Consider the following 24,674-nt stretch of genomic DNA (forward strand, 5'->3'; position numbering starts at 1 on the left):
CTGCAGCCCTGTGGGCAGGAGGGGCCTGTGTGCGGCCCAGTCTGAGAGACAAGATGGAGGGGCCTGCGCTGACACTGGGGCTGCTGGCCACCCTGGCCGTGTGTGGTAAGGGCAGACATCGTCCCCGCCCTGAGGGTCCCTCGTGACCCCCACCCAGGCCGCCCACTGCATGGTCCCCTCTCGTTCCCTCCCCGTGACCTCCCCACCCCCTCGCTGCCACTTCCCCCCATGAGGGGCCAACCTCTGGGGTCCCGCGCCCAGGGTAGTGGTCGGACATCCCTGCTTGGCCCAACCCCATGGTCCCGCAGGACCTCAGGGCAGCTTCCTTCCTGGGTCCCCTGCCCAGTGCCCTGTTCGTTCCCCGACCCTCCCCAGGAAGCTGGGGCCTGAACGAGGAGGAGCGGCTGATCCGGCACCTGTTCCAAGAGAGGGGCTACAACAAGGAGCTGCGGCCCGTGGCGCACAAAGAGGAGCGCGTGGACGTCTCCCTGGCCCTCACCCTGTCTAACCTCATCTCCCTGGTGAGGGCCCTTCCCGCGCTGGGCTGGGGACGGGCCAGGGACGGCTTCCCTAGGACCAAGACCACCGGCCTAAGGTCGCTCCCCTGCCTGGAAACAGGCTCGAGCTGCCCTCCAGCCCTCCCCTTCTGCTCCGGCTCTGGGTGTGCCCCCCCCCCCCCGCCACACCCGTGCCACACCACACTCACGACAGCTTCGGAGGCCATCGGTCCTCTCTGCCGCCTGGCCTGCCCACCCACTCCTGACCGGGTGCTCAGGGCAGCAGGCCGGAGGCCCCGTTGCCCTGGTTGCCCTGGGTGCCAGCCGGGAGTGGGCGCCCGCGAACATGCGCAGGTGGAAGAGCGGCGCAGGCCCTGAACGACGGCCCGCCTGTCTGATTACAGAAAGAAGTCGAGGAGACCCTCACCACCAACGTGTGGATAGAGCACGTAAGGAGAATGCCCCGCGCGGGCCCGGGCTCCCCCATGCTCAGGGACCCCCAGCCTGCCTTGGATGCTGTCCTTTAGGAGCAGCTGGTTCCTCCCTACAGAGAAACCCCAGCCCCAACTCCTTTCCCCCCACCTGGTGCCCTCCCCAGCCCTGACGGTGCCTTCAAGTGGCTTAGGATTCATCTGGGGGAAAATTGTCACCGTATCCTGATTTTTTACTAGAAAATATTCTTCTGCCACCTGTCAGAAGTTCATAATATAGACACAAATTTTCTGTGCCCACAGTGGAAATAATGCTCCCTTAGTTGCACAGTGAGCATCCTACACTGCTGTCCATGACGGACCTGAGCCCCCATTCTGTACCTGCCTCCCCCAAAACCTCTTTCATCACAGCAACCAGACCCCGTTCAGTCTTCCCCCAGGGAAGCGGGGTGGGGGGCAGTGAGGGACGCCGGGCAGCAGCAGAGTGCACTGCTGACGTGCCTTTTGGGCTTCCAGGGCTGGACAGACAGCCGGCTGAAGTGGGATGCCGAAGAATTTGGGAATATCAGTGTCCTGCGCCTGCCCCCCGACATGCTGTGGCTCCCAGAGATTGTGCTGGAGAACAAGTTGAGCTGCAGCCTCCCCGGCCTGCCCTCCCTCACTCCACCCCCTTCCTGGAGCCCCCAGCTCCTGCCCCCGGCCTTTCCCTGCCCACCCTGCCAGTTCCGAGCTGGCCGGTGCTCACTGTGGTCCTTGTCCCTCCCTCCCAGCAATGACGGCTCCTTCCAGATTTCCTACTCCTGCAACGTGCTGGTCTATGACTCGGGCTCCGTGTACTGGCTGCCGCCTGCCATCTTCCGCTCCTCCTGCCCTATCTCCGTCACCTACTTCCCCTTCGACTGGCAGAACTGCTCCCTCAAGTTCAGGTGCGCCCACTTCTCCAGCCCCCCTCTCCCTACAGCACCCTGCCAGGGGCAGAAGGAGGTGAATGAAGCCCCAGCAGGCAGAAGCCCCTGCCCCGTCCTGATTAGGGCTCCCCTCCCCCACAGCCGCCCTCCCCTCTCTGTGGCCCCAGCCAGTGGCTGAGGGTCCCCCTCTGCCCACTGCCCTCCCCAGTTCCCTCAAGTACACGGCCAAGGAGATCACCCTGAGCCTGAAGCAGGACGTGGAAGAGGATCGCAGCTACCCCGTGGAGTGGATCATCATTGACCCTGAGGGCTTCACAGGTGCTCGGAGCCGCCGCGGGGGAGGGCAGGCCCCAGACACAGGCCACGGACACACGCCAACACCTCCCCACCCAGGGGTGCCCGGGTGCCCGCACCCATGGCCAGACACGGACAGGCAGAGGAGCACACGCCACACTCACCCACACGCAAAGACGTGCCAAAGGCAGGGAGGGACACAGGTGCCACGAGACTCTTCCGGGCCTGGGCAGGGGTCCCTGGGGACGCAGGTGGCTCACAGAGGAGGCGGTGGTTGGTCTCTCCTGTGCCTGCAGAGCCCGGGGGTGTGGTTGGGTGTGGGCCGTCTTCCTGATGGGGCGTAGGTCGCCACTCCCAACGCCCCGCCTCCCGTCTGCGCCAGGTCGGATCTTCCGTGGGGCTCACTGCTCACCCCGTGAAGGGACACACGTCCCGCTGGTCTCGGGCTGGCCCCTCCTGGGGGCAGAGCGTAGCTTCACTCTCACTGGCTCGCCACCCCCAGCCCCGGGCTGGGACGAGCACTCAACTAACGTGGACCTGGCTTTTCTTTTCACAGAGGAAGATGAGCTCAGTGGCTGAGAACCCTTTTTTTTTTTTTTTTTTTTTTTTGCCTCATCTCTTTAATCTACACATACTTATTTTGGGCTCATGCTCATGATACAAATATATATATTTTTTGTTTATTTGTTTTTTGAGACAGAGTTTCACTGTCACCCAGGCTGGAGTACAGTGGGGTCATCATAGTTCACTGCAGCCTCAAACTCTAGGGCTCAAGTGATCCTCCCACCTTAGTCTCCTGAGTATCCGGGACTACAGACATGCACCACTGCACCCAGCTAATTTTTCTATTTTTTGTAGAGACGGGTCTGGCTATGTTGTCCAGGCTGGTCTTAAACTCCTGGGCTCAAGCAATCCTCCCACCTTGGCTTCCAAAAGTGCTAATGTTATAGGCGTGAGCCACCGCGCCCAGCCTCTGTGATATCTTTTCAGCCAAAACATACTCCTTATTTGAACCTCGTATGGCCCCAGCTTCTGTTTTCGTCTAAGAAGAAAAAAAAAATCACAGAGGAAAATTTCCCCCTCACAGATTGAGACTTCCATCCCCCAGGGACAGACACCCCCAACAGGACACGAAGCCTCCCTGGGCCCGCAGTCGGGGCTGGCTGCGCCTCTGGTCCGCTCGCTCTGCCCAGCGCCTCGTCCTGCCCGAGGCCCCCGGCACCCCCGGCCCGGCCTGACCCCCACGTGTTGTGTGCCGCCCTCAGAGAACGGGGAGTGGGAGATAGTGCACCGGCCGGCCAGGGTCAACGTGGACCCCAGCGCCCCTCTGGACAGCCCCAGCCGCCAGGACGTCACCTTCTACCTCATCATCCGCCGCAAGCCACTCTTCTACATCATCAACATCCTGGTGCCCTGCGTGCTCATCTCCTTCATGATCAACCTGGTCTTCTACCTGCCGGCCGACTGTGAGCCTCAGCGCCCCGCCCTGCCCCACCTCCTCCTGGGGGCCACCTGGGTGACATGGGGCACATGGCACCGAGAAGCTCCTGGAGCTCCCTGCCCAGGGGCCAGGCGTGAGGGCCAGGTGGCCAGCCCCGGGGAGAGCTCTACGACCCCATCTGACATCCCCAAATGGACAGGGCAGGTCCGTCCGGGGTGTACTTCTGCCTCTCATGACAGGCTTCCCAAGGGGCCCAGGAAGAACCCCTAAACTGTCCCTCTGTCAGGGCGAGACTGGACCTGTCCTGGTCACCACTGTGTGACCGTGGGCCTGGCACACAGGAGGCCATCCACTGCCCAGCCAGCCAGTGGACAACGGGTCTCTAGAAAGCCAGGGTGTGGGTGCAGAAAGCCAGCCGGTACCCGCTTGGCTCCAGGAGGCAACAGGTTTACAAATTCAGAATATTTACTGTGAGCTGGGCACAGCGAGGCCCAGGGACAAAGGCCACCCAGGCCCTGCCCCCAGCAGACTGGGTGGAAACCACAGGACTAGGAGGGTGGAGGGCCTTCCAGGTGCAGTGGAGTTGGGGCGCCCAGAAGAGGTGCAGCGTGAACAGACATGAGCTGGACTGGGGGGAGGGGCTGTACCTACCGGGCGGGGGAGTTAGGAGGAGCGTCGCGGATGAGGCTGGGGGCCAGGCAGGGGGGTCCCCTCGCCTTATCTCCATCGCATGCAGGAGCAGGGGTGGAAGAGCAGGACAGTGCTGGACAGGAGCTTTGAGGAAGGGCTGGGACTTGGGGACTATCCTGGTGACTTGAGGAGCCCTGGAGCTTTCTGAGCAGGGAGTGACACATGCAGATCCTTGCTTCAGAGGTGGGCTAACGGTGACAGCTAGCGTGCACTGAGCACTTAACCAGTGCCAGGCAGAGTGGCATGGGTTTAGTGCACACTGTCTCACCACATTTAACAGTTGAGAAAACTGAGGCACAGAGAGGTTAGGCTACTTGCCAAAGGTCACCCAGCTAGTAAGTAGCAGAGCCGAGATTTGCGCCCAGGCACTGTAGCTCCATGGCCCATGACTTTCATCAGGGCATCATGGCATTGTGACCCGTGGTGCCAGCGGTGACGCTCTGGGCCTGGGTCCCCGAGGTCACAGCTAAGTCTGGCTTCCCCAGGCGGCGAGAAGACGTCAATGGCCATCTCGGTGCTGCTGGCCCAGTCTGTCTTCCTGCTGCTCATCTCCAAGCGGCTGCCCGCCACGTCCATGGCCATCCCCCTTATCGGCAAGTGAGTGGCACCCATGCCCGGTCCCGCCCTGCGCCTGGCCTGGCCCCGGAGGCCCCAGGCTGAGTGTGTGTCCACAGGTTCCTGCTCTTCGGCATGGTGCTGGTCACCATGGTCGTGGTGATCTGTGTCATCGTGCTCAACGTCCACTTCCGCACACCCAGCACCCACGTGCTGTCCGAGGGGGTCAGGAAGGTGAGCACCCTCGACAGCCAAAAGCCGGGCAGCGTGCAAGGCCGCGCACAGAGGGCGAAGGCACAGGGCGCTCACAGGGCAGAAGCACCCAGAGGGCGGGCTCCCGGCTCGACGCCGCGGCACACGTGCACGTTTTCCTTCTGTGGAGTCCAAGAACAGGCAAAGTCAGTCGCTGGTGACAGAGGTCAGGCTGGTGACTACCTCTAGGCGTGGGTCGGAACCGAGCCCGAGGCGCGAGGGAACCTTTCTGGGACAGTGTTCGCTGTCTTACCGGGGTGGTGATCACCCAGCTGAATGCATCTGTAAAATCCCATCTAGCCGTACATATGCTTGAGCTTTGCTCATGCCCTCGTGTGTCTGCTGTGCCCCAGGTACAAGGAACAGGCGAGGGCCGGGCAGGGTGCCCAGGAGGGGCTGTCCTTGCCCCTCAACCTCGGCAGGGCCGCTGGCCATTCTGGGATGGCTGGAAGTAGTTAGCAACTCTTTCTGGCTTTCGGCATTTGAGAGGAGAGATCCCAGGGTTTGGGGCATTTGCCTTTCTCGTTTTTAGCATTCATTTCCAAGGGAAGGGCTCTGTGCTGTGCCGTGAGGAGTGAGGGGATCTGGAAGAAACCTGCATGTCCCTCGGTAGGGGACTGGGGGATAAATGACAGGCAAGCGCCGCGTGGCAGCCAGGAATGGAGCTGCAGACGTTGAGTTGTGCGAGGTTCAGTCCGTGTCTGTAAGATGGGCCTCCCTTGCGTCCTCCTGACCCTGCCACAGCTCTTCCTGGAGACGCTGCCCACGCTCCTGCACATGTCCCGGCCAGCAGAGGACGGCCCCGGCAGCGGGGCCCTGGTCCGGAGGAGCAGCTCCCTGGGCTACATCTCCAAGGCCGAGGAGTACTTCTCGCTCAAGTCCCGCAGCGACCTCATGTTCGAGAAGCAGTCAGAGCGGCACGGGCTGGCCCGGCGTCTCACCACTGCGCGTGGGTCCCCGTGGTCTCGGGGTTTGGCCCATCGGTGGGAGGTGGGCGGGGCAGGCCTCACGCCCCTCCGGCCTCTACTCCACAGGCCGCCCCCCAGCAAGCTCTGAGCAGGCCCAGCAGGAGCTCTTCAGCGAGCTGAAGCCAGCTGTGGATGGGGCAAACTTCATCGTTAACCACATGAGGGACCAGAACAATTACAATGAGGTGAGTGGCCACAGGGCTGCCATGTACAGGCGTTCAAGTAGTGCACTGAGTCAGTGTATGCTTTCCTAAGAGGGCACGGTCCCCCCAAACATGTACCAACTTAGAGGAGGGAGTTCACGGTGGGTGTAGATTCCAGGCCCCCCAGGGAGGCAGAACTCCTGCCTAGAGCCCCATAGCAGCTCCCTGGGCCAGGGACACACAAAGGCACACAGCTCCTCCCTGTCCAGGCCGCTCCTTCCTTAGAGTTTCCAGTTTCTCTCAGCTGCCAATCATTTTCTGTCCCTGCCCAGCTGTAATAGAGCCTGATACTCCAGACAGAGCCAGACAGTAGAAAGTAACCATATATGATTATTCAATATTGTACAAATTTTCAAAATTCTCTCTTGACAAAGGGGCGTCTTTCTTCCAGTTCACATGTGAGCCAGCAGCAGCCCCGAGATACACCCCCGGGGCCCCAGCTCCTCCCCAGCCCCCTGCGGCGCTGTAGTAATGTAGTGGGAGGGAGGCTGGGGCCCCACCTGCCTCCTCAACAGAGGGGCCAGCCCTGCATGGCCAGAGGCGCCTGTCCCTTGCTGGGGACCGGCTAGCACTCTTCCGCTGTGAGCCCCAGGCAGCCCCACCCCACCCCCACGTGAGCCTCTGCCTGTGTAGCAGGCCGCAGCGTGGGGGGGGGGCTGTGTGATCCGAGGGCCTATCTCTGCCCTGCCCCCAGGAGAAGGACAGCTGGAACCGCGTGGCCCGCACAGTGGACCGCCTCTGCCTGTTTGTGGTGACGCCCATCATGGTGGTGGGCACAGCTTGGATCTTCCTGCAGGGCGTCTACAACCAGCCCCCGCCCCAGCCTTTCCCCGGGGACCCCTACTCCTACCACGTGCAGGACAAGCGCTTCCTCTAGGCCGGCCTGCGGGATGAAGGGGTCTGGGAGGAGTGGCACCGGAGGAGGGCCGGCTCCTGGCCCTGCGCTGTGCCCCTCAGGCTGGGGCAGTGCCGAGGAAGGCAGGGAGAAGCCCCAGTCCCCGATGGCAGTTCCTTGGCAAATAAAGACAGGAGCCACCGAGATTGTCTGAGAGTGATGCAGCAGGAGGGACTGGCGGGACGATCTGAGGGAGGCGGAGGTTAGCCCCGGGCCAGGGGGTCGCTGCTCAGGCCGGGCTGGGGGAGAGCTCTGTGCGGGGCCAGGCAGGTAGAGGCCTCTGCTCTGCCTCCCCTTCCCCACAGAGTGCTGCAGAGCGGGCGGCAAGCTGCGCCCTCCCTGCCTCCTGCAGCCCCCTCTTGCCACCCCGCCTCACTAGGGGCAGAGGCTGGAGGCGCCTCCCTCCGCCCAGGCTGCAGAGGGAAGGAGGTTTTCTGCAGGGGTGGGAGCAGGAGGGTTCCAGACTGTCCCTCCCCAGCCTTTCCTGCCTTGGCCACTCTGTCTGGGTCCCTCTGGGAAGCCGAGAGCTGGAGTGGAAGGGTGAGGTCTGGCACCCACAGAGGCTCGGGGTCAGCCTGAGGTCACACGCACAATTCTAGAGCATCAGAACTCAACACCCCTCCACAGCTCCCCCCTCACCACCTACTCCTGCTCCCCAAAGTAGGGTTGCCATGCAATATTTGGGGCATACATATACTAAACATTAATTCATTGTTTATCTAAAACTTATCCCATATTTTTATTTGCTAAATCTAGCAACCCTACCCCTAAGGGAGCCCCACTCAACCCCATCCTGAGGGCCACGTGCCAAGGCTGCAAGAGCTGGGAGATGCGGGTCTGTGGGACAGCCCCGCCCCCCTCCAAAGTGGCCCCAGCCCATGGAATGAGGCAGAAGTGACCCTGGGTCACTTTCCAGGTTAGGTGACACGACTCTTTCTCACCTTGGTGGGGTCTCTCGCTTTGTGGGAGCCAACAGGCATGTGGAAGAGCCCCGTGGAGAGGCCTTCCTGGCAAGGAACTGAGGCCTCCTGCCCACAGTCATGTGAGTGAACTTGGAAGTGGCTCCCCAGCCCAGCGGGGCCAGCGGATGAGATCGCAGCCCTGGCAGACAGCGTGACTGCAGGCCCATCCAAGTCCCTGGGCCGGAGCCACCCAGCTAAGCTGCTCCCGGGTGCCTGGCTCTCAGAAGCCATGCGGTAGAATAAATGTTTATTGTTTTAAGCAACAAGGTTTTTGAGTAATTTGTGACACCAGCAGTGTGCACTTGGGTGAGCCGCTCCTCACCTCTTAGCTCGAATTTCGTCATCAGCAAAATATGCGTGTGATAAGTCCTCGTGGGGTACAGTGAAAATCAAATTTCTAGTAGGGGTAAAGGGGCAACCTGCAAATTTAAGGGGTGGTTACTTGACCCATTCCTCATTTGTGGGCTTGGGTCACGAAAGCTGGGTCTCTCTGGGGGTCCCCAGATGGGCTCATGCCCCGGTCCCCTGCATCTGAGTTTGCATGTGACTGAGAGGATAAGAACAGGCCGCAGAGGGCCCCATCAGTCACCTCCTTGACGTACAGGCTTGGGGTCTTCACGGATCGGCCCATTTCCCTCAGACCGCATCGGTGACCTTCTTAGCTCAGCTATAAAGAAGGTGAGATGTTTGTTTAATCTTTAGATCTATTCAAAACCCAAACTGACCTTGTTACTTCTGCCTTCCAGTATGAACTGCCCACAAATTCAAGGCACAAATCTTTCATCTTCCCCTCTGACTGGGAAAGCCAGCTTGAACTCCCTCCTGTCAGATGAGCAGAAAGTCCAGAACGTCCCTGGGAAAGGTGTCCGCCAACGCAAGGAGGGGCCCTGTCTCAGGCAGAGATGAGAGGGGGCCTGAATCCTCCACTGTGGTCTGTGTTTCTCTCGGCCACACGGTGGCGCTGTCGGCAGCGGGTTTTAGGCCAGTTGTTGGGGGCGCGAGTCCTCAACCGCACGGCGCCCTGCTCAGGCGGCTGTGGACCTTCCAGACACGACAAGCCCCAAATGTCACACACAACCAAGGGCCCCTCTTGTTCAGGCTCTCAAGCTCACAGTGGTTTCCACTAACAGCACCCACCATCGGTCCACTCTGGTTGACACGGGACTCGATCTCCCCTCCCCTCACCAGAGGTCACACTCACAGGGACAGCTTCCTGGGAAGCAAAGGGGGTTCCCGCACTCTCTCCAGACCACCTCTATTGATGGGTGACGAGTCGGTTAGGAATACGTTGGGCTGCAAGGAACAGAAAACCCAGTGAGCCATAGCTTGAACAAATAAGATTTCCTTTTACTCGAGTTATAAGAATCTCAAAGCAGAGGTGGCCGCGTTGGCTCAGCTGTCCAGCAAAGCTACCAGGGACCCAGGCTCTCCCTGCTCAGCCCAGCCTCTGTGGCACGTTGGCTTTCGTCCTCAGGCCTGCTGCCCCAGGTCGTGGGCCGATAGCCACAGCTGCACCCTTTGTGCTTCACATTCAGGCAGAAAAGGGGCAACACTTTCCCATGAAGCCCCGCAGGCATCCCATCGGTGACCCGTCTGCAAGGAGCCTGGGAGACGAGTACTTAGCTCTTCCAGCCTTTATAACAGAAGGTAGCAAAGGAGCAGTCGCTGTTGGACACTGAGTGATGTCTACAGATGATTTTCTCTTAATGGGCCCTGTCCCTCCACACTTAACCCCGCCAGGAAACTGCCACTCCTCAGGGACGACTCACCCTGCTGTGAGCACCGAGGAGGTGACTCTGCCCTCTCTCCCCGGGCAGAGGCGGAGGAAACAGGAGAGCACTTCTGCACACACAGAGAGGCAGCGTCATTCGCCCCAGAGGGGAAATGGGTCTCCCTAATCTTCCCTTTCCCAGCCACACCTGTGGGGATGGAAGTCGGAGATAGGAAAGCGGCAGCCTGGGGCGGGGAGGGGGGTTGGTGGGGGAAGGGGGGGTATGGACGGCCCGTGGATTGGCATCGCTTCCTGACACAGAGGCCATTAATGATCCTTGGCAAAGTGTGGCTCGGAGGGGACTAGCGAGGTACAGAGAGCCTGCTCTGCTCGAAGGGAGAGGGAACTGAGTGGTGGGGGCGGGCGCAGAGGGCCAGGCCGGGAGGCCGGGAGGGAATCTCTGAGGGCAGGAGGAGACACTGGCTGTGGGACCTCCAGGGACAGTGGGCCACACCGAGAGACACTCACGAGGGCGATGCTTTGGGGTGGGGGCCGAGCAGGACGGAATGCAAGGATGGCAGCTGAGCCACCCCAGAGTAACTCAGCAGAAGAGAAGGCAACGCCAGAGATGACTGGGGGAGGCAGGTGCACCACTACCGTCCCCTCCCCGCGCCCCATGAAGTCTTGGCCAGGACAGGAGGGACCTGAGGCCCGCTGCAGGGGGCTGGGTTCTGAGCCAGCCTCCTTTGGGCCTCCCAGGACAGCGTGCCTCAGCTGACCTCAGTTTCCTGGCACATGTGGAGAGGCTGCAGCCTCCCCTCGCTGCAGGGAGCAGGCTCTTTCCCTCCAGCCCCGGGAGGCAGCATCAAGGGTGCGTGGCACGTACGAAAACCCAGGATTCCTGTCTCGCCCACGTGCTGAGACACACTGACTGTCTGCTTTGTGTAGGTGGCCGGAAGGCAGGAGGCCTGAGCCCTTGGCCACAGCTGGCAGCGAGGCCCTGGGCTCCCAAATGAGCCCCACCCCACCCCTTCCCCACCACAAACTACCAAGTGGGTGGGGCTCACTTCCAGCCCTCCCCTTCCCTCTGCGCCCCTCATCTAACTCTGGGGGTACAGCCTCAACGCTTGTCTACCTGCCTCACGGAACCGTGAGTTCCACGGGAAGCTCAGGCTCACCCTGGGTCTCCCTGGCCTCGTACTGTGTCTGCACATGCTGGGGACAATCGGCCGGTTGGCTAATTTAATAAACACCGAGGAGCCTCTATTCAGGGGCTGTCTTAGTCTCAAGAGCCCCAACTTCCAGATCTTTCTCCTTACTTCAGAGCTTACCAGGTCTGTGTCCCCTGTCCCAGGGCATGAGAGGACCCGGAACCAGCACCCTAATGGGTGTGAAGCTGTCAAAGTCTGCGGGCCGTCATGCTTCTTTGTCCTAGGCACTCTACCTTCAATGTCACGGCCCCACAGAGTGACCCAGATGTCAGGCTGGTAGGAGAGGTCTGGGGTGCTCAGCTGCATCACAGAAAAGCTCAAGTACAAAACATACCAACCCAACAGCCTTCTCGCCTGCCCAGGTCCCACCCCCTGGAGGGAGCAGGAGGAGCGAGAAGGTGTCAGCCCCTCTGGAGCCTGGGTCAGCTTCCCCAGCGACCTGCCTTCTCTCCCACACCCAGCTGTTCCTAGCGTGTCCTGAGCCCCCCAGCTAGAAAACAGATGAGGGCTGGGACAACTGAGTCTGAGAGTGGGCATGGAGGGTGGACTGTCTCTGCTGGGGCAGACGGGGCCCCTGTCCCCTCCTTGGCCCAGGTAACCTGAGCCCAGCATTGTGTCCATCCTGGAACAGCTGACAATGCTGTGGTCGGACAGCTGGTGGGGCCGGGCAGGGCTGGCTGGGGTGGGAGTGCAGGCTGTTACCTGACACCCAGAGTCCATCTCTGTCTGCCCCCACCAGGAGAGCAGTCATCACTCCCTGTCACTGCAGAGAGCTGAGGCGCCATGCGTGGGGGCCGGGGGCTGCTGCTTGTCCTGCTGCTGCTGGCCGTCTGCCTGGGTAGGACACAAGGGAATCGGGGCCTGGGAGGCCCAGAGCAGGGGTCCAAGGCATCAGGGGACAGGGGGGTTGGGGGGCTATAGGGGCCCGCCCAAGCCCAGCTCTCTAGTCTCCACTTTGCACTCGCATGGCCTTGCCCCTCTCTCTGCCTCCAAGCTCCTGCCCCGGCTCACGGCTGTCCATTGCAGGGGCGCAGGGCCGGAACCAGGAGGAACGCCTGCTCGCAGACCTGATGCGTGACTACGACCCCCACCTGCGGCCTGCCGAGCGGGACTCGGATGTGGTCAACGTCAGCCTGAAGCTCACCCTCACCAACCTCATCTCCCTGGTGAGCCGCAGCAGGGAGGAGGCGCCAGGCCTCTGGGACCTGCTGGGGAGACGGCAGGGCCCGCTCTGGCAGCCAGGAGGGAGGCGGAGGCGGGTCTGGACCTGCAGGGGAGAGGCTGGGGGTCTGGAAAACTCCCATGGTTTGGGGGGAGCTGCTTGGCCCCATCAGCGGCCTTCCCCGGGACTAATTCCCGGGGGAAGGTAAGTCATGAGGGGCTGAGCTCTCCATTCTGCACCCCTAGAACGAGCGAGAGGAGGCCCTGACCACCAACGTCTGGATAGAGATGGTAAGAGGCCACCCTGCCACCCTCCTTCTATCAGGGCCCCCACCCTGGGCCCTAAGGCCTCCTGAGAGCTGCCTGCCCCTCCCTGCCCCTTGTGGCCCCCCTGGGCTGGACTCTCAGGCCTGGGCCACAGTGCAGAGGGCGGAGGCCTAGCGACCAGCCCCGCCCTGCAGCAGTGGTGCGACTATCGCCTGCGCTGGGACCCAGGAGACTACGAAGGCCTGTGGGTGCTGAGGGTGCCATCCACCATGGTGTGGCTGCCAGACATCGTGCTGGAGAACAAGTGAGGCGGGGACGCAGGTGATGGGGGTGGGGGTGGGGACAAAGGACACAGGGTCAGGGCCCAGCAGGACAGGAGAAAGCAGCTGTGGGAAAAGAGAGATGAGCAGAGGGTGCAGACCAGGCACCAGAGCCGTGGGAAGGCCAGACAGAGCAGGTTGGGGGGGGCGGGCCCTGGGTTCTGACCCTGCACCTGGCTCCCTCCCCTCTGAGCTGGGCCACAGGGGTGGGCTGCTCCCCTCCCTGTAACAGCTCCTACAGAAGCTAGCAGGGGTCAACAAGACAGGCATGAAAAGCGCTTCACTCAGGGCCTGGCATGTTGCAAGAGCTTAACAGACGTTGTCGCTGTTGTTACCACTATTGTTATTAGCATTAAAGAAAAGGGCAGAAAGAGAAGCAGAGGCTGGGAGGTGGGGCCTGAGGGAGCCTGGCAGGGTGGTGGGGTGGCAGGGAGCTTGCTGGGGCATGTAGTGGTTCCAGCTGGGGACCAGTCAGCAGCAGGGCAGAAGGCTGGTCTGGGGCTTCGGGGGCTGCTCCTGCAGCGTGGTGGCCTGGCCTGTGCGCAGTGTGGACGGCGTCTTCGAGGTGGCCCTCTACTGCAATGTGCTCGTGTCCCCTGATGGCTGTATCTACTGGCTGCCGCCCGCCATCTTCCGCTCCTCCTGCTCCATCTCAGTCACCTACTTCCCCTTCGACTGGCAGAACTGCTCCCTCGTCTTCCAGTGAGGCCGTGTGTGGGGTGGGGGTGGGGATTAAGGGAGCCGCCCTAAGAGGGGCCTGGGCAGGGGTGCGGGACTCGAGGATTCTGGCCTCAGCTCTGGCAGCACCTAGAGGCCAGGGGCCTGGCGCCACCTCTCCTGGGCCTCCGTGCCCATCTCAGGCCAAGACACCTAAAGGTGCCCAAGCTCTCCCTGCTAAGCCCAGGCCCCTCACTCATCCTCCTTCACTGCCTCAGTTTCCCTGCATGTGCCCCAAGGGGAGAAGAAACATCTCGGGTGTGTGGGTGAGAAGGCACACACATGCACACAGCATGCATGCCTGCACACACACAACCACCGCACACTGCAGGCCCAGGGGAGGCGGGCTGTCGGTAGGGGCAGGCCTGGCCAGGATCCAGCTGCAGCCTGCATGCACCCAGGGCCTCCAGGCCAACCTCCTTGTGCATAAATGTGGGAAGGGGGCCTGGGTGAAGATTTTCCTATATTTTAGAAGAGCAGTCTTTCTACAGGGAAACCTGGCAGGGAGATGCCCCTCAATAAATGGACCCAGGGTCATCTTTCAGTGGCATGCACATTGTAACGGTCACCCCTACGGCCTGGCAGCAATGGGGGGGGGTGAGTGCAGGGTGGCCCTGGGCCTGCTGGCCAGGCAGGACACTGAGCTGCAGCCTCCCAGCCCTTCAATGCAAACATCCCTGACCCCAGAGAGCCCCCTTGCCCCCGAATCTCACCACTGGGGTTTTACGGGCAACTCAGAAGCATGGGGCTGCAGTTTTCAAAGCGAAACTGCCCATAGTTGCCATCAGACGACATCTCATCTGTGACCTCCCAGCAGGCCCCCCACACTCATGTCTGTCCCCTCCCTTGGCACCCGCAGGTCCCAGACCTACAGCACCAGCGAGATCGACCTGCAGCTGAGCCGGGAGGACGGTCAGACCATCGAGTGGATTTTCATTGACCCTGAGGCCTTCACAGGTAACCCACACCTGCTGTGAGGGCCAGCCCAGCCCAAGGTCATGCCCATCCCATGTAAGTCAAAATGAAAACCACAGTAAACATGAAATCAGCGTTTTAAATGGTCCAAGAAAGGTCTGGGATTCCCTGTGACAATGACTCCCATTTTGGAGGAAGGGATCAAGTATCCAGTCTCCCACCTCACTTCTGTCCGTGGAGGGTGTCCCCCTGCCGCTGCTCCTTAGGGTACAGGCCGCCCCAGCAGCAGGCTCAGGTGGGCTGCAGGGGTCAGCCCAGCACGCGCTCCCCACACCGCCCGCCTGCCCGCAGAGAACGGGGAGTGGGCCATCCGGCACCGGCCGGCCAGGATGCTGCTGGACGCGGTGGCGGGCCCCCAGAAGGTGGTGTTCTACCTGCTGATCCAGCGCAAGCCCCTCTTCTACGTCATCAACATCATTGCCCCCTGCGTGCTCATCTCCTCTGTCGCCATCCTCATCTACTTCCTTCCTGCCAAGGGTACCTGGAGCCTGGGAGGGAGCCGTGCCCCCGTCCAGCAGCACAGGGGCACCTGGGAGGCCAGGGCATGGTGGCACCACGACCCAGGACAGGGGCAGTGGGCTCCTTCTGGGGTGGGGGGATTCCTCTGTGGAGGGGGGAGGTGGAGACCCGCCCTGACGGCCTCTCGGTCATTGGCAGCTGGGGGCCAGAAGTGTACCGTCGCCATCAATGTGCTCCTGGCCCAGACTGTGTTCCTCTTCCTTGTGGCCAAGAAGGTGCCTGAGACGTCCCAGGCAGTGCCGCTCATCAGCAAGTGAGGCCAGCACGCCCTCCTCCCCTCCCTGCTTGGGGCACCACTCTCCTGCCCTCCCCACCTCACCATCCTCGCTCCAGGGCACCTGAGGGGAACAGCTGCTAAGGGGAGGGTGGCATCTGGGTAAAGGTGCCTAAGGGCCACCCCAGCCCCCTGCCCACCCACCCCAACAGGTACCTGACCTTCCTCCTGGTGGTGACCATCCTGATCGTCGTGAACGCAGTGGTGGTGCTCAACGTGTCCCTGCGGTCCCCACACACACACTCCATGGCCCGAGGGGTCCGCAAGGCAAGGCCCCACCTTGCCCACTTCAGCATCCTGCTGACTTGTGCGTCCCTGTGTGCCCAACCCTGGCTGTATTCCTCACCTGCTGCGTTCAGCTGCAAACCTGTTCTGTGTGTATCTAGAAGCATGTGCCAAAGTGGATTAATAATAACACTGAGTGCTTACCAGGTACCAGGGATATTACAAATATGAACTTATTGGCCAGGCGCAGTGGCTCACACCTGTAATCCCAGCACTCTGGGAGACCAAGATGAGAGGATTGCTTGAGCCCAGGAGTTTGAGACCAGCCTGGGCAACAGCGAGACCCTGTATTTACAAAAATAAAAATAAATTAGCCAGGTGTGGTGATGCACACCCGTAGTCCCACCTACTCAGGAGGCTGAGGCAGGAGGATCACTTGAGCCCAGGGGTTTGAGGATACAGAGAACTGTGATCACACCACTGTACTCCAGCCTGGGTGACGCAGCAAGACTCTGTCTCCAAAGGAAAAAAGAAAACAAAAAAAGCAAATATTAACTTATTTAATCTTCATAACCCCCCTATCAAGTGGGTATTATTATCATCTCCATTTTACAGATGAGGAAACTGAGGCACAGAGAGGTTAAGTAGCTTGCCCAAGGTCACACGGCTAGAAAGTGGAGACAGCAGGATTCTGCCGGGGCAGTCTGATTCCAGAGTCTGTGTACTGCAGCCCATCTGCAGTAGTCATCTGGAGCGCTTGTTACTAATGCAGATTCCCAGGCCCACACCAGGCCAGAATAACAAGGGGGCGGGGAACAGGAATCTGTGTATTTGTAACAAGCACCTCGGTGATTCTGACATGCACAAAAGTTCAGGGACCCAGGCTCTGTGCTCAGAACCTAACAGCCAAGCTGTGGCAGGGCCAAGTCACTGCCCCAACGTGCTGCCTCCAGGGCCCCAGCACTCGAGCCCTTCATGACGGCCTGCAGCTTCTCAGCCTGGTTGCCCAGGCTCAGCCGCCCAGAACCGCGTGTTGTTCTCTCCAGGTGTTCCTGCGGCTCTTGCCCCAGCTGCTGCGGATGCATGTTCGCCTCCTGGCACCAGCGGCTGTGCGGGACGCCCCGCCCCGGCTACAGAATGGCTCTTCCTCCGGGTGGTCGATCACAACTGGAGAGGAGGTGACCCTCTGCCTGCCTCGCAGTGAACTCCTCTTCCAGCAGGGGCAGCGGCACGGGCTGGCCAGGGCAGCGCTGGAGAAGCTAGGTGAGACACAGCGGCTGTGAGGCTGGAGACACTCCTCCCCCAGGGACCCCAGATGGGGAGCCCGGAACAGCAGATGAATATTGGGCAAGCGTCTAGGTCAGGGAGAGAGGGGCTGGAGCCCTTAAGAAAGGCCACTTTCTCTACCGTTTCTCCTCTATTCTACTCCCAAACCGTACCTCTCTCAACATCAGAGAAAGGCCCAGAGACTGGGCAGAGCCAGGAGTTCTGCGGCAGCCTGAAGCAGGCCGCCCCTGCCATCCAGGCCTGTGTGCAAGCCTGCAACCTCATCGCCCGCGCCCGGCACCAGCAGAGTCACTTTGACAGCGTAAGCTGTTGTCAGGGTGGGGTGGGGCAAGTACCTGGGTTTGGACTTGTGATGGGGGCAGGATAAGTGGAGTGGCCAAGACAGGGCAGTGGGATGGAAAAAGTGGGGCCTGGAACAGTGAGGGGGTGGGACCTCAGGGCCAGGGAACCATGGAGGAAGCCACCAATTGGGGCCTAGATGTAGGTAAGAAGGGCCAAGGAATGGACAATGGAGGCCTGCTGGAAGCCCAAGGATGGTGGAGGGATCAGGGCAGGCTTGGTGCCACTGCTGGGCATCCCACATCCTGCTTCCCACCATCAGGGAAATGAGGAGTGGTTCCTGGTGGGCCGAGTGCTGGATCGTGTCTGCTTCCTGGCCATGCTCTCACTCTTCCTTTGTGGCACTATGGGCATCTTCCTCATGGCCCACTACAATCAGGTGCCCACCCTGCCATTCCCTGGAGACCCTCGTCCCTACCTGCCCTCGTCAGAGTGAGCCAACCAATTGCTGCTGGGTATGTGGGAGTCATCTGTGTGGGTAATACTGCGGAGGTCATGACTGTGCTCTTTGGGAAGTGTCCTTCCCGACTGTGGGAGTCAAACAGCCCTGAGAAAAGCTGGAGAAATAAAGAGACAGAGCTGGAGTCCTGGAGTGGCTGGGGATGGGCTGTGGTCAGGGTACACCGTTAAGGTCACTGGCACCCACGTGGCATTGCCTAGCTCATCCTGACACTAACAACTCCCTGTTAGTGAACTTCCCTCCCTTCAGCAAAGCTTTATCAACTCCCATCATTTCAAAGCCCTAAGGACTCTGTTTTCTATGATGCCACTAACTGGGCAAGGTCCTAACCCTTCAGGCGTGGGACTGGCTCCCCTCTGACAAGGTCTCCCTAAAGGAGGACAGTCAGGAGAGGTGTGCAGCATAGCAGCCAGCAGCCACGAGCTGGCATCCCCCTCCCCTGCCTTCTGGGTGCTATAAGCACCTAGTATCCACCTGCACCAATGGTTTTTCCACTCATGCATTTTTTTCTGCCATTGATTACAAAAGACTTGAGTTTTGTTATCTTTAATTATTGTTAAGATAAGAGCTCCTCTCAGCATTATGGAGAAACAGGGTTCACTACTCCCCCATATTTCATATGAAAGAGGGACTGGTGCTTAAACAAGGTTTGGAGTCCAGAATTCCCAATTCTGACCCAATCTCAGACACTCTAAGATTCGATGGCCTGAAAAATGGACCCTTCTTCCCAAAGGCCAGGGTATTTACACTGATCCCAAAGATAGCTAAGACAAAGACAAGCCAGGCAGGGTGGCTTGGCATTAACAGGGAGACTTCGATTGGTCTCCCCTGGCCTCCTTATCAGGAAATAAGACAGCAAGCTGAAGTCCTTCTAAGGGAGAGGCAAGGCCCTTCTCTGAGAAGACAGCTGGAGCCTGAGGTCTGCTGGTGACCACGGGCAACCTTGGGCCAGTCACTTATGCTCCTTGAGCCTATTTCCTCACCTGTAAATATGGGCACAAATACCAGTTTCTATCTGCCCTTACTGCAGGATCAAAGGTACAGATAACAGAGATTCTAAAATGTGAAAGTGTCACATAAAGGCCCGACAATGGCACACGTTGGGGGAAGGGACTCCAGAAATACAGGATTGCTGGCTTTAGGGCTCATTCACCTGCAGGTTCATTTTATTTACTCCAGTGTGTCTGTGTGTGTACATGTGCAGTGTGTTTAAAGAAAGATCAGTCGGGACCCTAGGGTCCTATGTGGGAAGGGAGTCTTTGATCCAAGAGACGATTTGATGACAGTGGGACCATCTCAGGTTTCTGTAAGCCTCTTACTACCTTTGTCACCTGGCACAAGTCTCTCAACCTCTCTGAAAGCTTCAGTGGGCAGGGCATTAGCTCTGTAGCTCCTGGAACACTCAAAGATCAACACTAGCTACCATTACTGTGAGTTACTGTGTCTCGAACCCGACACTGTCTCATGGAACTCACATAGCTCAGGCAAACTTTGGAAATAATGCAGATTTGGTTCCAGACCACCACAATGAAGCAGGTCACATGAATTTTTTATAAAAGTTATATTTACACTATACTGTAGTATAGTGTATATGTGCAATAGCATAATGTCTTAAAAAAACAAGGTACATACCTTAATAAAAAAATACTTCATTGCTAAAAAATAACAAAGTTAGTAATCATCTGAGCCTTCAGCGAGTCGTAATCTTTTTGCTGGTGGAGGGTCTTGCCTCGATGTTGATGGCTGTTCACTGATCAGGGTGGTGGCCGCTGAAGGTTGGGGTGGCTGTGGCAATTTCTTAAAACGAGATAACAACGAAGTTTGCTGCATTGACTGACTCTTCCTTTCACGAAATATTTCTCTGTAACATGCAATGCTGTTCGATAGCATTTTACCCACAGCAGAACTTCTTTCAAAATTGGAGTCAATCCTCTCAAACCCTGCCGCTGCTTTATCAACTAAATTTATGTAATATTCTAATTCCTTTGTTGTCCTTTCAACAATGTTCACACAATCTTCACCAGGAGTAGATTCCATCTCAAGAAACCACTTTCTTTGCTCATCCATAAGAAGCAACTCTTCATGTGTTAAAGTTCTATCATGAGATTGCAGCAAGTCAGTCATGTCTTCAGGCTCTACTTCTAATTCTCTTGCTATTTCCACCACATCCTCAGATACTTCCTCCACTGAAGTCTTAAATCCCTCAAAGTCATCCATGAGGGTTGGAATCAACTTCTTCCAAACTCCAGTTAATGTTGACATTTTGACCTCCTCCCATGAATCACGAATATTCTTAATTGCATCTAGAATGGTGAATCCTTTCCAGAAGGTTTTCAATTTACTTTGCCCAGATCCATCCGAGGAATCATTATCCATGGCAGCTATAGCCTTATGAAATGTATTTCTTAAATAATAAGACTTGAAAGTTGAAATCACTCCTTGATCCATGGGCTGCAGAATGGATGTTGTGTTGGCAGGCATGAAAACAACATTAATCTCCTTGTACATCTCCATCAGAGCTATTGGGTGACTAGGTGCATTGTCAATGAGCAGTAATATTTTGAAAGGAATTTTTTTTTCTGAGCAGTAGGTCTCAACAGTGGGCTTAAAATATTCAGTGAACCATGCTGTAAACAGATGTGCTGTCATCCGGGCTTTGTTGTTCCACTTATAGAGCACAGGCAGAGTAGATTTAGCATAATTCTTAAGGGCTCTAGGATTTTCAGAATGGTAAATGATCATTGGCTTCAACTTAAAGTCACCAGCTGCATTAGCCCCTAACAAGAGAGTCAGCTTATCCTTTGAAGCTTTGAAGCCAGGCATTGACTTCTCCCCTCTAGCTATGAAAGTCTTAGATGGCATCTTCTTCCAATAGAAGGCTGTTTCGTCTACATTGAAAATCTGTTGTTTAGTGTAGCCACCTTCATCAATGATCTTAGCCAGAGCTTCTGGATAACTTGCTGCAACTTCTACATCAGTTACAGCTTCACCGTGCACTTTCATGTCATGGAAACGGCTTCTTTCCTTAAACCTCATGAACCAACCTCTGCTAGCTTCAAACTTTTCTTCTGCAGCTTCCTCACCCCTCTCAGCCTTCATAGAATTGAAGAGAGTTAGGGCCTTGCTTTGGATTAGGCTTTGGCTTAAGGTAATGTTGTGGCTGGTTTGGTCTTCTATCCAGACCACTAAAACTTTCTCCATATCAGCAATAAGGCTGTTTCGCTTTCTTATCATGCGCGTGTTCATTGGAGTAGCACTATTAATTTCCTTCAAGAACTTTTCTTTTGCATTCACAACTTGACTGACTGTTTGGCGCAAGAGTCCTAGCTTTCGGCCTATCTCAGCTTTCGACATGCCTTCCTCACTGAGCTTAATCATTTCTAGCTTTTGACTTAAAGTGAGAGAGGTGCGACTCTTCCTTTCACTTGAACACTTAGAGGCCATTGTAGGATTATTAATTGGCCTAATATCAATATTGTTGTGTCTCAGAGAACAGGGAGGCCCAGGAAAGATAGAGGAATGGGGAATGGTCCTTCAGGGGAATGGTCAGAAAACACAAAACGTTTACGGCTTAAGTTCACTGTCTTATATGGGTGTACTTTGGGCGCCCCCAAACAATTATAATAGTAACAGAAAAGATCACTGATCACAGATCACCATAATAGATATAAAAATAATGAAAAAGTTTGAAATATTTCTAGAATTACCAAAATGTGACACAGACACAGGTGTTACAAGCTGTTGGAAAAATGGTGCCAATAGACTTGCTCCACTCACGGTTGCCACAAACCTTCCATTTGTAAAAAACGCAGTGTCTGCGAAGCAATAAAACGACGTATGCCAGTACTACAGCATAGTAGTGCCGCTGCCAGAGAGGAAAGAGCCTCGAAGAGGTTGAGAGAGATACCGGAGGGTGCCGCGAGCACTGGAGGTGGAGTCGGGGTTTTTACCAAGCAGCGAGTCCAGAGCCCGCGCTGTCAACGACGTGGAGCTGACTTGTTTTCCGAGCCGCTGCGGGAGGGGCCGAGACGCGCTCGCTTGGGCGGCGGGCGACCCGCAGGGACGAGGAACCCCGACAGGGCCGAGGCCCGCAGCTACAAGAGACCAGGCCTCTGCGCAGCCGCCCTGGGCTGGCGTCCCGGGATAGCGGCCCCCCACCGGGCATGCGCGCCGACGTCCGCAGCGCCCCGCGCAACCGGAAGTGACCGGACCCAAGGCGGAGCGACCCGGTGGAGCGGAAGTCACTCCGTGAGGTTGTGGAGACAGCGGCAGCGAGAGGATGAACAACAAGTTCGACGCGTGAGTGGCGCGTGGCTGGCCCCCGGGGACCCCTTCCCCCAGCCGTTTCTTCGCGCCTGCCCCCGTTGAGGCCAGGGCGGCGCGAACTGCGGTACCGGCCTCCCTCCTGGGCTCGAGGGGCGGCCGGACCTGGCCTGGGCCGCGGGGAGGAGGGGCCTGGGGAGCAATGGGTTGCAGGGGTCCCCGAGACCGCAGGGGGGTCCTGACCGAGGGCGGAGCGCGGGTTCCGGGTGAGGAGTGCGGTGCCGCTTGGAGGACATTTTTGGACGCCCCACCCCTATGGGTGCGGGTTGCCGGCGACGTGGAGGGGTGGAGACCTCAGCGGTTTGGTTGTTTCTGCAGCCTTGCCGCCCTACCTCTGAATTCAACTTTCGTCACACATTTTCTGTGACTTGGGCAGGTCACCTCTCCTCCTCAGAGCCTCAGTTTTCTCATCTGCATAGTGGGGACGGTAACAGCCTGTGTCTTAAGAGTTGTGAAGATGCAATGAGGTGATGTGGCTGCTGCGCTCAGCACAGTAGAGGGCTCAGTTGCGGAATTCTCATTATCTTCCTGAAACTCTTCCTCCTGTCCTTTTTCCTCCTCCTGTTCCAGTCTTCCATCACACTCGACAAAGGCTAGGTGTACTTTGTCGTTGCCTCCTCTTGCACTCTATAAGTACCCACTCTCATTCCTACTTTCACCATCACAGTTTGGAGTTACAGAAAGGAAATGCAAACGTATCCTTGCTTATTTCCCTCCAAGGATTGTGTCTTAAGATGTCTTATGTTCTTACCTCTTTTCTAGTGGTCTAGTAAATCTGTCTTCTCATCGGAAGACCTGGCTTTCTAGTCCTAGACCCACCAGTTACTCCTTATTTCACAGCAGAAAAGTTATCTAGTCTCGGAGCCACTGTTGTCCAGACCACATTAGTGGATAGTACCCTGCTGCTGCACCGGGGTGTGCTAAGGATCAAATTACACTTGGCAGTGCTTCAAGGCACTTGTGCAAATTGCTAAATAGTGAGATATAAATGTAAAGTAGCATTTCTATTAGTTTAGGTTGTGACCTGGTGCTACTTATGGGAAATTGGGGTTTTACCAGTACAGTGAGTGCTGGTGTGCAAATTCAAGGGGTACTGGATTTGCAACACTCCAGGCAGCTCAGGAATGTTTTCAGGTTGCTGAAAGGTCTCTGCTCCTTCAGAAAAATCTTTGGCAGACCTCTTCTACATCCTGCTGCTTAAGTTGAGCACATCTCTGTATGAGCCTCTTTTCCCACCTCCACCCTCTCCCCCATCTCCACCATAAACCCCGCAACACCTAACTGTAGATCCAAATCCTGCCTCAGTGGAGCTCTCTGGAACCCTTATCCCTTCCCCCACTGATCTGTGCAAATCAGATTTCATCCTAAGAAGATGCTTTATGGGTCATCTAGCTCAGTCCTACCCAAACTGTTTGGGGTTCTGCAGTTAGAATGGTAGTAATGGGCTTCCACAGGCAGCCTTACTAGGTTCTTTTCATATGTTATTTCTTCTCTTTCTAACAACTCTGTGAAGTGGATGGATCTTGTTACTTCCTTTTACAGATAATGATAATGAGGCTCTCCAAGGTTAAGTAACTTGCCCAAGAGAACAGGAAGAGCCATCCCAGGTTTGTGGTTTTCCTTGGTTCAAGTATCTCTTGACAAAAAATAACCTGGGTGATTTTTTTTTTTAACTATCTTCTATGATTCAGGAACTTGGGTCATTTTAATACTTCTATTTATTAACTATTTTTTGTTTGTTTTTTATTTTACATTTTTTTCAATGAGTTCCTGGCCAAAGGATAATTATTAACTATTACATTATGAATACAGTAGTGTAATCTGGTGGGCTCAGATTAAAGAGGACCACTCACCTCCTTTAGTGTGTGGATTCTGCTTCTCGAAAGGTAACTGAAGATTGTAATTGCTTTTGGGAGGAGGGGAAGGCCCGCCTATTGACATGTAAAACCCTAAGATGCTTTAACTAGAACTGCAGTCCCAACTGTAATAAACTTGGTTTTCAGATCTAGATGCCATACTTGATTTTGTCCCTGTTCTATATCATTTGCTTTTTATTCTCTATCAGTCTTTTGGCCCATTCTTAACTATTGTCTGAACCACTTGTTTGGCACTCATCACTTTGACTGTAGAAATCCATTCATTAAACTGGTTTGTTTTATGCCATTGTCTGATACTGGAGGTATAAAGATGAATTGGACCAAGTTTCTAAGGAATTGGTCTAGTTCAGAAAATGTGAGGAAATACCTGGCCAGAAGCTTGGTAACTAAGGTGCCACTCAGTCTGGATATCCTCAGAGATGCTAATTGTCTGCCTGAGTTTATGGAGCACTGATTTTTCAGTCTGAGTTGTATCTTGGCTCAAATCCAGCTTCAAGTTGGGAAGAGTAGCCACTGAAAAATAGGATATAAAAGATTTGCCTCAAAGGACAAGGTGTTTTGTTAGCTCCACCCTCAAGAAATAAAAGCACTAGATGAGGGTCTGTTAAGGTTTCCATTTACTGTCTTAGAAGGGAGTGGAAAGTGGTCCAGCAGTCACAGTAACCTTATTTCTTCTCTCACATAATTATTTTTCTTATTCTTTCTCTGTTTCCTAGTAGTGATCAGCAGCAAAGCCAATGAATAGAAGGGAACTTAAATATTATTATTCTTGGGGCTAGCAAAAATGGGAGATGCTGGGGTGACTGTGCCCCTGTTCAACCAAGATCTAGTGACAGGGGACCCCAAAGGCTGTTGTGGGGTGTGGAAGCCAAGAAGAGAGGAAAATAGTTTGTATATCTGGGATGTGCCTAG

The 24,674-nt window shown here is 56.6% G+C and overlaps 3 protein-coding genes and 1 long non-coding RNA gene across 6 annotated transcripts in view; 3 read left to right on the forward strand and 1 right to left on the reverse strand.

The window, feature by feature from the left end:
• The first annotated feature begins 16 nt into the window (after positions 1-16).
• Positions 17-7,275, forward strand: CHRND (cholinergic receptor nicotinic delta subunit). The gene is made up of 12 exons (XM_012791614.2): positions 17-105; positions 376-521; positions 902-946; positions 1,445-1,554; positions 1,699-1,854; positions 2,045-2,154; positions 3,396-3,596; positions 4,747-4,858; positions 4,936-5,050; positions 5,813-6,017; positions 6,103-6,221; positions 6,934-7,275. Exons 1-12 carry the CDS (start codon positions 54-56, stop codon positions 7,114-7,116), a joined length of 1,554 nt encoding a protein of 517 aa, XP_012647068.1. The 5' UTR covers positions 17-53; the 3' UTR covers positions 7,117-7,275.
• A 4,526-nt stretch (positions 7,276-11,801) lies between these two features.
• On the forward strand, positions 11,802-17,674 carry CHRNG (cholinergic receptor nicotinic gamma subunit). Its single transcript, XM_012791617.3, has 12 exons — positions 11,802-11,856; positions 12,045-12,184; positions 12,426-12,470; positions 12,641-12,750; positions 13,313-13,468; positions 14,343-14,440; positions 14,750-14,935; positions 15,116-15,230; positions 15,404-15,518; positions 16,523-16,739; positions 16,931-17,064; positions 17,365-17,674. The coding sequence occupies exons 1-12, from the start codon at positions 11,802-11,804 to the stop codon at positions 17,536-17,538; spliced, it is 1,545 nt and encodes a 514-aa protein (XP_012647071.2). The 3' UTR covers positions 17,539-17,674.
• LOC142872394 (uncharacterized) lies at positions 16,020-21,731 on the reverse strand. Its single transcript, XR_012920643.1, has 2 exons — positions 21,513-21,731; positions 16,020-16,735 (listed from the first exon to the last, which is right to left on the reverse strand). It is a non-coding gene; the product is annotated as an uncharacterized LOC142872394 (long non-coding RNA).
• A 12-nt stretch (positions 21,732-21,743) lies between these two features.
• The window catches only part of EIF4E2 (eukaryotic translation initiation factor 4E family member 2), a 30,626-nt gene continuing 27,695 nt past the window's right edge, over positions 21,744-24,674 (forward strand). For 2 of the 3 annotated variants that reach the window (XM_012791620.3, XM_012791618.3), the window contains exon 1: positions 21,745-21,861. In XM_012791620.3, the coding sequence (XP_012647074.2) occupies positions 21,842-21,861 (20 nt within the window). In that variant the 5' untranslated portion in view covers positions 21,745-21,841. Of the gene's footprint in view, positions 21,862-24,674 lie in introns of all 3 variants that reach the window. The other variant, XM_012791619.3, reaches the window with a different exon arrangement.

Source organism: Microcebus murinus, chromosome 8, assembly GCF_040939455.1.
Source record: "Microcebus murinus isolate Inina chromosome 8, M.murinus_Inina_mat1.0, whole genome shotgun sequence".
Lineage (NCBI taxonomy): Eukaryota > Metazoa > Chordata > Mammalia > Primates > Cheirogaleidae > Microcebus > Microcebus murinus.

What these genes read in the sequence shown, in the direction of transcription:
- CHRND (XM_012791614.2), top strand. Translation starts at nt 54, where the DNA reads ATGGAGGGGCCTGCGCTGACACTGGGGCTGCTGGCCACCCTGGCCGTG. An exon ending in TGTCCGAGGGGGTCAGGAAG is followed by an intron (nt 5,051 to 5,812) that starts GTGAGCACCCTC and finishes ACCCTGCCACAG; the next exon opens with CTCTTCCTGGAGACGCTGCC. An exon ending in ACCAGAACAATTACAATGAG is followed by an intron (nt 6,222 to 6,933) that starts GTGAGTGGCCAC and finishes CCCTGCCCCCAG; the next exon opens with GAGAAGGACAGCTGGAACCG.
- CHRNG (XM_012791617.3), top strand. Translation starts at nt 11,802, where the DNA reads ATGCGTGGGGGCCGGGGGCTGCTGCTTGTCCTGCTGCTGCTGGCCGTC. An exon ending in GCTGCTGGCCGTCTGCCTGG is followed by an intron (nt 11,857 to 12,044) that starts GTAGGACACAAG and finishes TGTCCATTGCAG; the next exon opens with GGGCGCAGGGCCGGAACCAG. An exon ending in TCACCAACCTCATCTCCCTG is followed by an intron (nt 12,185 to 12,425) that starts GTGAGCCGCAGC and finishes CTGCACCCCTAG; the next exon opens with AACGAGCGAGAGGAGGCCCT.